General features: G+C 42.8%; 1 protein-coding gene across 6 annotated transcripts in view; it reads right to left on the bottom strand.

The window, feature by feature from the left end:
* Positions 1-16,220, bottom strand: part of Fancc (FA complementation group C) — a 99,573-nt gene that overhangs the window by 60,917 nt on the left and 22,436 nt on the right. For 5 of the 6 annotated variants that reach the window (XM_075969383.1, XM_075969382.1, XM_075969385.1 and 2 more), the window contains one exon: positions 14,947-15,041. In XM_075969383.1, the coding sequence (XP_075825498.1) occupies positions 14,947-15,041 (95 nt within the window). Of the gene's footprint in view, positions 1-14,946; positions 15,042-16,220 lie in introns of those variants that run through there. The other variant, XM_075969388.1, reaches the window with a different exon arrangement.

Here is a 16,220-nt window from a genome sequence, read left to right as displayed (position 1 = left end):
GAGCTCAGACTCCACAGCTCTCCTCTCCGGAGCAGATGCCTCAGAGAGACGCCATGCCCCAGCTCCGACCCAGGATGGACTTAGGCTAGAATCTTCCCGGTAAGACCGGTGCTCACAGATTATTAGAGATGGGTTGATCAGGATATCAGAATTAGCCAGTAAGGGCTAGAGCTAAAGGGCGAAGCAGTGATTAAAAGAATACAGTGTCCGTGTAATTATTTCGGGGCATAAGCTAGCCAAGCAGGTGGCTGGGGTGTTGGGGACGCAGCCCAGCCGCCGCTCCTATTACTACACAGGTGGGTCACTGCAAAGTTCTTGTTGGTCCCTGTACCAAGGCATACAACCCAAGTCAACCAACCCTTTAGCAAACAGCTTAGATAAAGGTTAGACACTGATCAGTGAGTGAGCACACTGGAGACAGAGGGCACAGAAGCTGGGAAATCTAAAAGACATGGTTCACCTTCTGACTTGTCTTCTATGAGAAATCTGTCTCCCGTTTTTCTAATTTCCTTTACCACCACAGTAATGTGGCTTTAAAGGAATACTTTTCAAGTGTATCAACCCAGGTGTGGAATGAAGCTATCATCAGAACACCAGGACAATGTGTACCAATGAACAGGTTACAGCTAACCCCGGTGTGGAATGAAGTTGTCATCAGAACACCAGGACAATGTGTACCAATGAACAGGTTACAGCTAAACCTGGCTCTGCTCACTGCTAGCAGGTCTTCATGGGGGTGGAGGGGAGCACTTTCCCATTTTATTTTGATGACAGTTCAACTCAAACCCAAACAGGTGAGAAAGACCAAACCCTCCATCTACACTAGGCTGTAAGAAAACCTCTGTCTCAGAAGGACGTGGGAGGGAGCTGACAAGACAGGTGAGTGTCGCTGCCTTTCAGAAATAAAAGAAACTCAAAAGGAAACTAGTCATATGCTTTTCTTTTTTAATAAATTCCCCTTCGAGTAATACAACATGTAAACATTTTAAAAGATCTTTTTGAAAAGCATAAAATCAAAACAAAACTTGTGTCTGTCTCTGTGGCCCGCCTAGAAGAACCTTCTATCATGGAGCAGATGCACCTACTGCCAAAACTACATGCTGAGGTTAAGCACATGCAATGAGAGCCCTTCTCTTGTCTCAAGACAGTACATGAAGTGTACTGTCTGCCTGGGAACAGAGATGATGTTCAGGGCCCTGTGACACACACTTGAATATGCATAAGACACACTGATGTGCACACCAAGCTCCTAAACATCACAGAGCCTCAATTATTAAAGAATTGGGTGACATCCCAGATTTAGACACCTTAGTCATGTACTGGACTCAGCATGAATTTCAACACAAATAAAACCTGAACACTTTTAGGAACATTACTTATTTAACTTTTTACTTATGTGCATATATAAATATGTTTTTGTGTATTATAAGTGCACACACACCTTATTTGTTTGCATAAGTGTGTGTGCCCATGATTGTCAAGTGCACATGTGGAGACCAGAGGTCAGCTCAGGAGCTGGCGCTTTCTCTCCACCATGTATAATATCCGGTCTACTTGGTACAAGAAACTTCAAGTCACAGATGCAATTTCTATCTGCAAATCTTTACAACACAAAGCAGGTTCTGAATATCTAGGTGGGCTCAACAGGCAAAAAGCCCTTAAAGGTGGAAAAGGAAAGTGGGGCATAAATTCTTAGCAGCAGCCTGAGCATCTGATGGCTTTGAGGCAAAGAACAGAGCAGCAAGCCAAGGTATTCAGGTGGCCTCTAGTAGCTGGGAAGGGGAGGCAGATTCTAGACAGAATTCTGCTTCTGGACAGAATGCAGTTCTGCTAACTAGAAATTTTACCTCAGTGAAATTCATTTTAGACCTTCAGAACTTACAGTTTTAAAGAAGGCTGCTGTGTGTTATTCAGACCACTGAATCTGTGGTTATCTGCTGCAGGAGCGAGCCCTTCATACCGGATGCTGCCTATTTCCCTCCATCACTGCATTCAATTACTCAAATACAGACAAACGAATTAAACAACAGCAAACCCACCCAAAATGTAGCTAACTAGCACCTCCATCAACGCAACCCAGAACTGGACCTCCGGACACACAAAAGTCTACATCTCAGGACACTCATAAAGGAGCCTGCAGCTCTGCCAAACCCAAAGCAGCATCCAACAAACAAGCACATGACCCTGGGATGCACCCAATCATCTGTCAGAACAAACGGAGCCGGTATGTTCCGCCCGCCATTCATATTTCTAAGAAAGACATCTAAACATAGAACCATATGCTAAACAAAGAGTAACTCTACATGAGTAACAGCCCTAAATAAAAACAAAACGCTATAAAACACCTACATGAGAACCTAAGAAAAAACTCTAACCTATGACTTGGCAATGACTTTTAGGCACTATTCACAGAAAATTGATATGATAAATGTCATAAAAGCTAAATTTCTCTGATTTGTCAAGGACATTATAAGTAAATGAGAATAGCCCCAAACTAGAAAATATTTGCAGAAGAGATACTAAAGGCACAGTTTACCAGAGTATCCCTTGACTCTTTAATTCAACAATGAAAACAACTCAGGGGTTGGACAGAGAGTTCTAAGTATAAAGTACCCGTCAGAGTCTAGATCCTCAAGGCATAGGTGTATACCTGTATGATCCTACAGGAATATGATCAACAAGGAAGCTGACTAGCACTTACCACCCGCCCAGGACCACCTGCCCAGGGATAACACCACCCACCGTGGGCTAGGCCCTCCCACATTGATCACCAGTTGAAAAAATGCCTTACAACTGGGTCTCACAGCGGCATTTCCTCAGCTGAAGCTCCTTCTTCTCTGAGACTCTAGCTTGTGTCAAGCTGACACACAAACACACCACTATGAACCCACAACCATCCCTTTTTTATTCATCACCAAAATCTCACACTAAAATCATAAATAATTTTAAGAGTCCCATAGTCTTTACAAATTTAAATACATTACATTAGAATTTCAGTCTTTAAAATAATTGGTCTCTTTTAAAAGTCCAAGTCTTTCATCTGTGGATTCCTTTAAAAATAAAAATTAAGGGAGGCGGAGAGGCCGCAGCATCCAGACACATGGAGGCAGAGAGGCCGCAGCGTCTAGACGCAAGGAGGCGGGTCCAGATGAGGCGGAGAGGCTGCTGCGTCCAGATGCAGCAGAGAGGCACCGCATTCAGGAAGAGGCTTTGGGGGACCTGCGCGGCAGCAGACGCAAGTGGCGGGGACCAGCGTGGAGGCAGATGCAAGCAGTGGGGACAGGCGTACAATAAGGAGAGCAGATCGCCCTACTACAATTAAATCAAAGAGGTAGGCCTCTGGTTAGCCAGATCACTGGCAAACGGGGAGCCTGGTCCTGTCCTGAAGACCCTTCGGAGGGGTGAGAGGGTTCTTGGCCTGTGGCAGGAACCAGGAAACAGAGCGAGGGCATTTCATAAGCGGAGCCCTTGGCCAGCAGGGAAACCTGATCCGGTTTTTAAAAGACCCATTAGATAGGATCAATAGGAGGAGATGGGCAGGTGCCAAGGCAAGAATTCACCCAATAATCTGAAAAACAACATGAAAACACCAGAACCCAATGATATTACAACAGAAGTATTTGAACAATCTAACACAGAAGAAGTGGAAAAAATTGACTTTATGAAGGCAATAGAGTCCCTTAAACAACATGTAAAAAATGCCCTTATAGAAATGGATGAGAAGTATAACAAAAAGTTTGAAGAAATGAGTAAATATGTACATGATACCCTGGGAAACCAAGAAAAAACGATCAAACAGGTAATGGAAACAGTTCAAGAATTGAAAACTGAAATGAAGGCAAGGAAGAAAATACAAACTGAGGACCAGCTGGATATGGAAAATCTAGGTCAACGAGCAGAGTCTACAGAAACAAGCATAATCAATAGAATACAAGAGATAGAAGAAAGAATCTCAGATGCTGAGGACACCATAGAGAAAATAAATGAACAGATCAAAGAAAACAGCAAAGCCAACAAATTCTCAACACAAAACATTCAGGAAATATGGGACACAATAAAAAGACCAAACCTAAGAATAATTGGAATAGAAGAAGAAGAGTCACAGCTCAAAGGCCCAGAAAATGTTTTCAACAAAATTATGGAAGAAAACTTTCCCAACATAAAGAAAGATATTCATTTAAATATTCAAGAAGCATACAGAACACCAAACAGACTGGATCAAAGAAAAACATCTCCTCGCCATATAATAATCAAAACACAAAATATACAGGTTAAAGAAAGAATATTAAGAGCTGCAAAGGAAAAAGGCCAAGTAACTTATAAAGGTAAACCGATCAGACTTACACCTGACTTCTCTATGGAAACTATGAAAGCCAGAAGGTCCTGGATAGATGTACTGCAGAAGCTAAGAGACCATGGATGCAAACCCAAACTACTATACCCAGCCAAGCTATCGTTCATTATCAATGGTGAAAACAAGACATTCCAGGATAAGAACAAATTTAAACAATGCGCAGCCACAAATCCAGCCCTACAGAAAGTAATAGAAGGAAAATCACAACCCAAGGAATCCAACACTGCCAACACTGCCTACAATAACTCAGGCATCTAGCGACCCTTCACCAGCACATCTCAAAGAAGGGAGACACACAATCTCTACTACCAAAAGCAATAAGAATAACTGGAGTAAACAACCACTGGTCATTAATATCACTTAATATTAATGGGCTCAATTCACCTATAAAAAGGCACAGGCTAAAAGATTGGATACGAAAACAGGATCCAACATTCTGCTGTTTGCAAGAAACACATCTCAACCACAAAGACAGGCACCTACTCAGAGTAAAGGGTTGGGAAAAGGTGTTTCAAGCAAATGGTCCTAAGAAAAAAGCAGGTGTGGCCATACTAATTTCTAACAAAACTGACTTCAAACTAAAATCAATCAGAAGAGACTGAGATGGTCACTTTATACTCATAACAGGAACAATTCATCAGGATGACGTCTCAATCCTGAATATCTATGCCCCCAATATAAAAGCACCTACTTATGTAAAAGAAATATTACTAGAACTCAAGGCACACATCAAACCACACACACTAGTAGTAGGAGATTTCAACACACCTCCCTCTCCAAGGGACAGGTCAATCAGAAAGAAACCTAATAGAGAATTAAGAGAATTATTAGAGGTAATGAAGCAAATGACCTTAACAGACATCTATAGAACATTCCACCCAAATAGGAAAGAATATACCTTCTTCTCTGCAGCTCATGGAACCTTCTCAAAAATTGACCACATACTTGGAAACAAAGGAAACCTCCACAGATACAAAAAAATATCAGTGTCTACCTGTGTCCTATCTGATCACCACGGATTAAAGTTAAAAGGCAAAAACAATGCTACCCACAGAAAGCCGACGAACTCATGGAAACTGAACAGTCAACTACTGAACCACACCTGGGTCAAGGAAGAAATTAAGAAATAAATTAAAGTCTTCCTTGAATTTAATGAAAATAAAGAGACAACATACTCAAACCTATGGGACACAATGAAAGCAGTGCTAAGAGGAAAGTTCATAGCACTAAGTGCCCACTTAAAGAAAATGGAGAATGCATACATTGGGGACTTAACAACACACCTGAAAGCTCTAGAAAAAAAAGAAGCAGACGCGCCCAGGAGAAGTAGAAGACTGGAAATAATAAAACTGAGGGCTGAAATCAACAAAATAGAAACACAGAAAACAGGCCAAAGAATCAATGAAACAAAAAGCTAGTTCTTGGAGAAAATCATCAAGATCGACAATCCCCTATCCAAACTATTTAATTAAACGACAGAGAGAGAACACGCAAATAAATAAGATCAGAAATGAAAAGGGGGACATAACCACAGACACAGAGGAAATTCAGAGAATCATTAGATCTTACTACAAAAGCCTGTATGCCACAAAACTGGAAAATGTACAAGAAATGGACACTTTTTTAGATAAATACCATATACCAAAGTTAAACCAGGACCAGGTGAACAATCTAAACAGACCTGTTGGTCGCGAAGAATTAGAAGAGGTTATCAAAAACCTCCCTACCAAAAAAGCTCAGGACCAGATGGTTTCAATGCGGAATTCTACCAGAAGTTCCAAGAAGAGCTAATACCTATACTCCTTAATGTATTCCACAATATAGAAACAGAAGGGTCATTACCAAATTCCTTTTATGAAGCTACAGTTACTCTGATACCAAAACCACACAAAGACTCAACCAGGAAAGAGAATAGGCCAATATCACTCATGAACATCGACGCAAAAATCCTCAACAAAATACTGGCAAACCGAATCCAAGAACACATTAGAAAAATTATCCATTATGATCAAGTAGGCTTCATCCCAGAGATACAGGGCTGGTTCAACATACGCAAATCTATCAATGTAATCCACCATATAAATAAACTGAAAGAAAAAAACCATATGATCATTTCATTAGATGCTGAAAACGCATTTGACAAAATTCAACCCCCCTTTATGATAAAGGTCTTGGAGAGAATAGGGATACAAGGATCCTACCTAAATATAATAAAAGCTATTTACAGCAAGCCAACAGCTAACATTAAATTGAACGGAGAAAAACTCAAAGCCATCCCACTAAAATCAGGAACACGACAAGGATGTCCACTCTCTCCATACCTCTTCAATATAGTGCTTGAAGTTCTAGCAATAGCAATAAGACAACATAAGGAGATCAAGGGGATTCGTATTGGAAAGGAAGAAGTTAAGCTTTCGTTATTTGCAGATGATATGATAGTATACATAAGCGACCCCAAAAATTCTACCAAAGAACTCCTACAGCTGATAAACACCTTTAGTAATGTGGCAGGATACAAGAACAACTCCAAAAAATCAGTTGCCTTCCTTTACACTAAGGATAAAGAAGCAGAGAGGGAAATCAGAGAAGCATCACCTTTCACGATAGCCACAACTAGCATAAAATATCTTGGGGTAACTCTGACCAAGGAAGGGAAAGATCTATTTTACAAGAACTATAAGTCTTTGAAGAAAGAAATTGAAGAAGACACCAGAAAATGGAAGGACCTCCCTTGCTCTTGGATTGGGAGGATCAACATAGTAAAGATGGCAATTCTACCAAAAGCAATCTATAGATTCAATGCAATCCCCATCAAAATCCCATCAAAATTCTTCACAGATCTGGAGAAGACAATAATCAACTTTATATGGAAGAACAAAAAACCCAGGATAGCCAGAACAATCTTATACAATAAAGGATTGTCTGGAGGCATTACCATCCCTGACTTCAAACTCTATTACAGAGCTACAGTATTGAAAACAGCTTGGTATTGGCATAAAAACAGAGAAGTCGACCAATGGAATCGAATAGAAGACCCTGACTTTAACCCACAAACCTATGAACACCTGATTTTCGATAAAGGAGCTAAAAGTATACAATGGAAAAAAGAGAGCATCTTCAACAAATTGTGCTGGCAAAACTGGATGTCAATCTGTAGAAGAATGAAAATAGATCCATATCTATCACCATGCACAAAACTCAAGTCCAAATGGATTAAAGACCTCAATATCAGTCCAAACACACTGAACCTGATAGAAGAGAAAGTGGGAAGTACTCTACAACACATGGGCACAGGAGACCACTTCCTACGTATAACCCCAGCAGCACAGACACTAAGGGCATCATTGAATAAATGGGACCTCCTGAGACTGAGAAGCTTCTGTAAAGCAAAGGACACTGTCACTAAGACACAAAGGCAACCCACTTACTGGGAGAAGATTTTCACCAACCCCGCAACTGACAAAGGTCTGATCTCCAAAATATATAAAGAAATCAAGAAACTAGACCGTAAAAGGCTAATCAACCCAATTATAAAATGGGGCACTGAGCTGAACAGAGAATTCTCAACAGAAGAACTTCAAATGGCCAAAAGACACTTAAGGTCATGCTCAACTTCCTTAGCGATCAGGGAAATGCAAATCAAGACAACTTTAAGATACCATCTTACACCTGTCAGAATGGCTAAAATAAAAAACATCAATGATAGCCTTTGCTGGAGAGGTTGTGGAGAAAGGGGTACACTCACCCATTGCTGGTGGGAATGCAAACTTGTGCAACCACTCTGGAAAGCAGTGTTTCGGTTTCTCAGGAAATTCGGGATCAACCTACCCCTGGATCCAGCAATACCACTCTTGGGAATATACCCAAGAGAGGCCCTATCATACAGCAAAAGTATATGCTCAACTATGTTCATAGCAGCATTGTGTGTAATAGCCAGAACCTGGAAACAACCTAGATGCCCTTCAACGGAAGAATGGATGAAGAAAGTATGGAATATATACATATTAGAGTATTACTCAGCAGTAAAAAACAAGGACTTCTTGAATTTTGCATACAAATTGATGGAAATAGAAAACACTACCCTGAGTGAGGTAAGCCAGACCCAGAAAGAGGAACATGGGATGTACTCACTCATATTTGGTTTCTAGCCATAAATAAAGGACATTGAGCTTATAATTCATGTTCCTAGAGAAGCTAAATAAGAAGGTGAATCCAAAGACAAACACATAGGCATCTTCCTGAATATTAACCTTCATCAGGCGATGAAAGGAGACAGAAACAGAGACCCACATTGGAGCACCGGACAGAAATCTCAAGGTCCAAATCAGGAGCAGAAGGAGACGAAGCACGAGCAAGGAACTCAGAACCGCGAGGGGTGCACCCACACACTGAGACAATGGGGATGTTCTATCGGGAACTCACCAAGGCCAGCTGGCCTGGTTCTGAAAAAGCATGGGATAAATTTGGACTAGCTGAACATAGCAGACAATGAGGAAGAATGGGAACTCAAGAACAATCACAGTGGGTTTTTGATCCTACTGCACGTACTGGCTTTGGGGGAGCCTAGGCAGTTTGGATGCTCACCTTATGAGACCTGGATAGAGGTGGGCAGTCCTTGGGCTTCCCACAGGTCAGGGAACCCTGATTGCTCTTCGAGCAGATGAGGGAGGGGGACTTGATCGGGGGAGGGGGAGGGAAATGGGAGGCGGTGGCGGGGAGGAGGCAGAAATCCTTAATAAATAAATAAATTTAAAAAAAATAAATAAATAAAAATTAAATAAGTACAATACCTTCAAAAGAGAAGAACTAGGGCACCATCACAACCTGAATCAAGCAAAACTCAACTCCAACAGTATAAATAACTCAATGTCCAACCATCTGGTATTCACTCACGATCTTTTGGTTCACTTCTCTGGCTCTGCCCTCTGCTGCACCCGTCTGTCTTCTAAACTCCAGACAGCTCCACTCCACTGCTCCTGGTCTTCGTGGTCTTCCCCATGGGACTGGCATCTCCAAAATGCTGGGGTTCCTTGCTGCAACTGGGCTGTACTTCACCAATATCCTTTTATTGGCTCTCTTCATGGAGAGAGTCCTGAGCCTTCAACTGCTACTGAGGCTGTATCTTCACCAACGGCCCATCCTGGCCTCTCACAGTGCCAAGCCTCAGCTGCTCTCCATGACCCTTTCATGTTGTCAAACCAGTACCACCTAGGTAATATCTACATATCACCAAGTCCTGCTGCCAACACAAGTTAGAACCATGGCCACCTCTGAAACACAGCTCGTCTGTGCTTTCTGAGAATACTTCCCAGAAGATTCCACCTCAATGACACTGGTCTCTTCTCAATCACCACTAGTTGCTTGGCTCCAGCTAAGCAGCATCAACTGTTCCAGTAACATAAGGTTTCACTTTATCAATTCAGGTATCTTGTTACTCACAGCTGATTCTTCAGCCCCAGCTAACCAGAACCACAGAATCTTAATTTAAAATAACAAATGACCCTGGCAGAGTCTTTAAAGTTCCTTCTGGAACCTCACAAGCCAGGCCTCCGTCCTCTGCACTGCTCTCAACATTCTTACCTTCCAAGTTCCCACAGAACGTCCCACAGAGTTCTTAACACTTCATGGTTCTTCTAGCCCAAAGTTCCAAAGTTCTTCCACAATCTTCCCCAAAACATGGTCAGGTTTGTCAGTCACAGCAATACCCACTCCTGGTACCAATTTTTCTTAGTTAGGATTTCTTTTTTTTAAGATTTACCTATTTATTATATATACAGTGTTCTGCCTGCATGTATGCCTACAAGCCGGAAGAGGACCCCAGATCTCATTATGAATGGTTGTGAGCCACCATGAGGTTGCTGGGAATTAAACCCAGAACCTTTGGAAGAGCAGACAGTGCTCTTAATTGCTGAGCCATCTCTCCAGCCCTTAGTTAGGTTTTTCTATTGCTGTGACAAAATACCATAACCAAAAATCAAGTTGGGGAGAAAAGGTTTATTTGGCTTACACTTACAGATCATACTCTATCATCGGAAGAAGTCAGAACAGGAATTGAAGCAGAGCTGGAACCTGGAAGCAAAAGCTGATGAAAAAAATAAAAGTCCCTGGACAAGAGCTTCTTACTGGCTTGCTTCCCCTGGCTTGCTCAGCCTGCCTTCTTATAGAACCCAGGACCACCAGCTGAGGGATGACACCACCCACCCTAGGCTGGGTCCTCCCACATTGATCACTAATTGAGAAAATGCCTTACAGCTGGATTTCATGGAGGCATTTTTCTCAGTTGAGGCTCGTTCCTCTCTGATGACTCTAGCTTGTGTCAAGGTGACACACAAACCCAGCCAGTACAACATGCCAGTCACTTTCCAACCTACAGAACAGCCAGTGTGAGCTCCCAGAAACCATGGCCTGTGGGTGTGACACAAGGCTGGTTCATCAGCTGTCACTGATGACACTGATGTCATTCTGCTGAGCACATTTGACTACAGAGGCTTTGTACAGGTAGGACAGAAGAACACAGAAAATCTTTGTATCTTCTACCCACTTTTTCTGCAAACCTAAAGAAGGTCTAAAAACTAAAGGCTGATTTTATAAGCTGAGTACAAATTACTACACAACAAAATTAAGCCAGTATGCCTGTTGGGAATGCCCCTATTTCTGTAAGTAGAATCTCAATTTAATACCTAGGAATTGCCCTTTCCTCATCCTTTCCCAACCTGTCCCACTAGTCACTGTTTCCAAACAAATCTCTAACCCATCTGCTTCCCTTCATCACGTCCTAACAGAGCCTCAGGACATATGTCCAAACACACTTAGAGTTCTACTGTTCATAAAGCAAAGCCTGGAAATGAGAAACAGGTCACATGAGAAGACATTACAGCACAGCCTAGGTCTCAGAGTTGATGGAGAGCAAGTTAGATGAGCTGCAGCAGACGGACCATTGTATCCACAGGGATTTCAAATTTACTTCTTTGAGTTTTTTGGTAAGTATTTGTTTTGTTTTGCTTTGTTTTACAAAACAGGATCTCACTATGTAGCTAGTCCTGGCTTTCCTAGAACTCACTACACAGACCAAACTGGCCTTGAAATCAAAGAGGTCCACCAGCTTCTGTCTCCCAAGTTCTGGGACTAAAGGCATATGCTACTACACCCGGACTATTTGATTTCTTAATGAAGCAGATTTGGAGTTCACTGAAGGATGTTTCTAACAAACATTTTAAGCACTGGAGTGTACTGTTATTTCATTAGAATTTTAATAAATAAAGCTTGCCTGAAGATCAGAGAGTAAAACAGCCTGCCCAAATCAGCCTTACTGACCAGGCAGTGGTGACACACAGCTTTGATCCCAGCCTTAGAGAGGAACAGAAGATGGGTGGAGACAGCTCTCTCACACAGTCTCATTCTGAGGATTCAGAGGACAGGATCACCATTTTTGGACTGAGATAAAGGTATGAGCCAGGAGCTGACTGCTTTGCTTTTCTGACCTCCAGGTTGAACCCCATTTCTGTCTCTGGTTTGTATGAACCGCGTTACACTGCGGTTAAGAGAAAGAGGCACTCGGGAAGTGGAGGTCATGCTTCTCTAAGAGTCGCCCTTCCCTGTCTTTACAACTGTCAAATTGTGGTGAATTCTGAAGTTATGATCTTCAAATGGCAGCCTACATGGAATCATTAAAAGAAAAAAATTAGAGTATATGTCGTTTATGATAAAAACCAATCTGTGGAAAATCTTTAAGAGACCCAGACAACATAAGCAAATGCAAGAATGCACATCACACATATGTGAGAAACATAATAAAACCTGCCACTCTGTAAACTAGCATACGTTAATCAACTTTAAAAGCAAGACAACAATGAAGAAAAAACTTCACTTAAACTGAGAATGCAGTAGCCAGGGAGGCACAGAACATGTTCCTAATGACATCTTCCTAGCATTGAAAGCGGATTGACTTTGTTATTTTACAAACTGAAAAACATATCCTTTAATCCAAAACAGCAGTGAATGTTCCCATTAAAATGGCTTAGTTCATTTTGAACCCTAACCTGTATTATGAATCCTACCCTTACCAAAGCAATGGCAGAGTGAATACTTACTCCCACCATCAACAGTCAATTTGTAAGCACACAAACACCCACAGTATAGTTCTAATCACTTATTTTCCTAGCAGACCTATGAACAAGTGAGATTATTTTCTACTGAAGATGGACGATTGCAATTTAGAAAAGCATGTAACTTGAAAAAGGTAACATAGGAGATTAAGATTTGAGCAAACCAGGTGTGGTGGCACACACCTTTAATCCCAGTATCTGTGAGGCAGAAGCAGGCAGATGTCTGAGTTTGAGACCAGCCTGGTCTATAAAGTGAATTCCAAGACAGCTAAGGCCACAAAGAGAAACCCTGTCTCGGAAAGAAAGAAAAGATTTGAACAAAGAGTTTTCAGTGGCAGAGTATCTGCGAGGTACCCCAAACCCCGTGTGGAATGGTGGACTCACTGCATCTGATCCATGTCTGCTTACCTTAGGCACTTCCAAGCCATCACTAAGAGAAGGAAAAGGAAAACAGCACCTGATGTATAAAAAGCACTCCTGTGCTTTGTTAAGATGATGTTTTCATATGGATTAAATCCTTGAAAACACACTTACAGAAGACAGGGATTATGAAGAGAAGGTTCTGATGTGGGACTCCCCTCTGTATGCTGTGTTTATTGTTAATGAGTAAAGAAACTGCTTTGGACCTATAGCAGGGCAGACCTTAGCTAGGCAAGGAAAACTAAAGTAAATGCTGGGAGAAGGAAGGTAGAGTCAGAGAGAAGCCATGGAGCCCAGCTGGAACTTTACCCAGTAAACCACAACCTTGTGGTGTAGGAGGTCTTTCTGTCTATATATTGCTTTCATTGGTTAATGAATAAAGAAACTGCCTTGGCCTGTTGATAGGGCAGAACTTAGGTAGGCGGGGAAGACAGAACTGAATGCTGGAAGAAGGAAGAGTCAGAGAGATACCATTGATCTGCCACCAGAGTGGGACATGCTACAAAAACTTAGCCAGTAAGCCACTGCCATGTGGCAATAATAGAAATGGGTTAAACTAAGATGTAAGAGTTAGCTAATAAGAAGCTAGAGCTAATGGGCCAAGCAGTATTTTAATAATACAGTTTCTGTGTGATTATTTTGGGTCTGAGCTGCTGAGCAGCCATAACGACTACTGCAGAGCAGCGGTTCCCAATCTCAACACTGCAGAGCAGTGGTTCCCAATCTCAACACTGCAAAGCAGCGGTTCCCACTTCAACACTGCAGAGCAGTAGTTCCCACTTCAACACTGCAGAGCAATGGTTCCCACTTCAACACTGCAGAGCAGCGGTTCCCAATCTCAACACTGCAGAGCAGTGGTTCCCAATCTCAACACTGCAGAGCAGTGATTCCCACTTCAACACTGCAGAGCAGTGGTTCCCACTTCAACACTGCAGAGCAATGGTTCCCACTTCAACACTGCAGAGCAGCGATTCCCACTTCAACACTGCAGAGCAGCGGTTCCCAATCTCAACACTGCAGAGCAGTGGTTCCCAATCTCAACACTGCAGAGCAGTGGTTCCCACTTCAACACTGCAGAGCAGCGATTCCCACTTCAACACTGCAGAGCAGCGGTTCCCACTTCAACACTGCAGAGCAGCGGTTCCCACTTCAACACTGCAGAGCAGCGGTTCCCACTTCAACACTGCAGAGCAGCGGTTCCCACTTCAACACTGCAGAGCAGCGGTTCCCACTTCAACACTGCAGAGCAGCGGTTCCCACTTCAACACTGCAGAGCAGCGATTCCCACTTCAACACTGCAGAGCAGCGGTTCCCACTTCAACACTGCAGAGCAGCGGTTCCCACTTCAACACTGCAGAGCAGCGGTTCCCACTTCAACACTGCAGAGCAGCGATTCCCACTTCAACACTGCAGAGCAGCGGTTCCCAATCTCAACACTGCAGAGCAGTGGTTCCCAATCTCAACACTGCAGAGCAGTGGTTCCCACTTCAACACTGCAGAGCAGCGATTCCCACTTCAACACTGCAGAGCAGCGGTTCCCACTTCAACACTGCAGAGCAGCGGTTCCCACTTCAACACTGCAGAGCAGCGGTTCCCACTTCAACACTGCAGAGCAGCGGTTCCCACTTCAACACTGCAGAGCAGCGGTTCCCACTTCAACACTGCAGAGCAGCGGTTCCCACTTCAACACTGCAGAGCGGTGGTTCCCACTTCAACACTGCAGAGCAGCGGTTCCCACTTCAACACTGCAGAGCAGTGATTCCCAACCTTCCCAATGCAGCCATCCTTTAATAAAGTCCCTTGTGTTATGGTGATCCCAACCACAAAGTTATTTCATTGCTACTTTATAACTATAATTTTGCTACTGCTATGAATCATAATGTAAGTATGTGACATACAGGATATCTGATGTGTGACCCCTAAAGGGGTGGCAACCTACAGGTTGAGAACTGCTGTCGCCTTAAAATATCACAGATTTGTATCAATAAGTGGAAATTAGCAGAGTGTAGAGGACTTTAAATAATCAACTTAAGCCAAAGCAAGGCAGAGGAAGCTTTACTCTCTTACGCGGATCCAGAAGTTAAGCTCGGATTCTCCAGGGGTCCGTGGTTCTTTGTTCATCAGACAACATAAGCACCATATTAGAAATTTTTGGCTTTCATCTGCAGAAAATAAAACTAAAATGAGTATATTTTATCAAAAAGGAAAAACCTTAAGAACATGCTTAGGAAAACCTCAAAGCACCAAGCTCGGCTTTGGCTTTTCTTTTTGTGGGTTCAGCTCACTGTCCAGCTCTTGTGTGGTCAACTCTTTCTGAGACAGCAGCAGTTTTTAGAGCCAAGTAAGAACGATGGGAAGTGCTGAATGTGCTGGGCGCTTCAAGATGTTTCTAATTTCACGATTGAAACATCAGTAATGTCGACCTCTTTAAAGCAAAATAACTACTATCTGTTTCTGTTTCTGTGGCCAAACCTGTCCGAGGTAGAGACTTACAGCACAACTAGTGAACAAAAATTAAAGCTGTAATCGGAAGTTGTTAGCATATAAGCTACACAGAGTGATGCAGACCTTGTGATGGAGAGACGGGAGGGAGACAGACCCAGCCCCTGCAGTGGTCTTAGACAGGCAGAGCTCACCTTCCAGCTTCCTACAGCCTAGTGCCTCCAATGGCTTTGCTATCAAAGGCAAAAGGACAGGACAAACTACAGGAAAGCTCCTCTACATTCACAGGGAGCACCTATCCCTTCATAATTTTTAGATCTATTTTTCCTCCAGTGACAATCATTGAGTTTACACTTTCTCAGGGTCATTTTGAGACATTCATTTTCCCCTATGAGCATAAATAAGGCACCAGGAGGTAGGTATAGTCTCGCCTGACACACATTAATTTCCAGACTTGTAACTTTCAAAGAATTCTCCAGGCCGAACTGATACCTGAGTGAGATGTGACTGCCGCACTTGACCTGGTGTAAATACTAATTCACGAGTGACAGACATTCCAATAATATGCTTCACTACGGAGAAAGGAGGATGTACTGGGGGGCAATTTCAAAAAGGGAAGCAGGAAAATGGTAGTTTATGGAGCTTAAACTTCAAAGAATAAAAAGAGGGGTGGTACCACCAGGATGTGGAGTAATCCTACATACAAGTTCGCGTGTCTGTTTTCTTCTCATACGTAAGGAGAGACGCACTGTATACACCTCTGGCTGATGAGCACACAGCTCACTCTGCTTGGCTGGCTCGCAGACATAAATAAGCCCCTGCTGCTTACATGAGGACCACTAGTACTCTATACAGGGAGTGGCATCCAGGAGCTTCCTCCCCAGAGGCACCACGGTTGG

This window comes from Microtus pennsylvanicus, chromosome 4 (genome assembly GCF_037038515.1).
Source record: "Microtus pennsylvanicus isolate mMicPen1 chromosome 4, mMicPen1.hap1, whole genome shotgun sequence".
Lineage (NCBI taxonomy): Eukaryota > Metazoa > Chordata > Mammalia > Rodentia > Cricetidae > Microtus > Microtus pennsylvanicus.
Note: the sequence above shows the minus strand (reverse complement) of the source record. Positions and strands in the feature narration are given on the sequence as shown.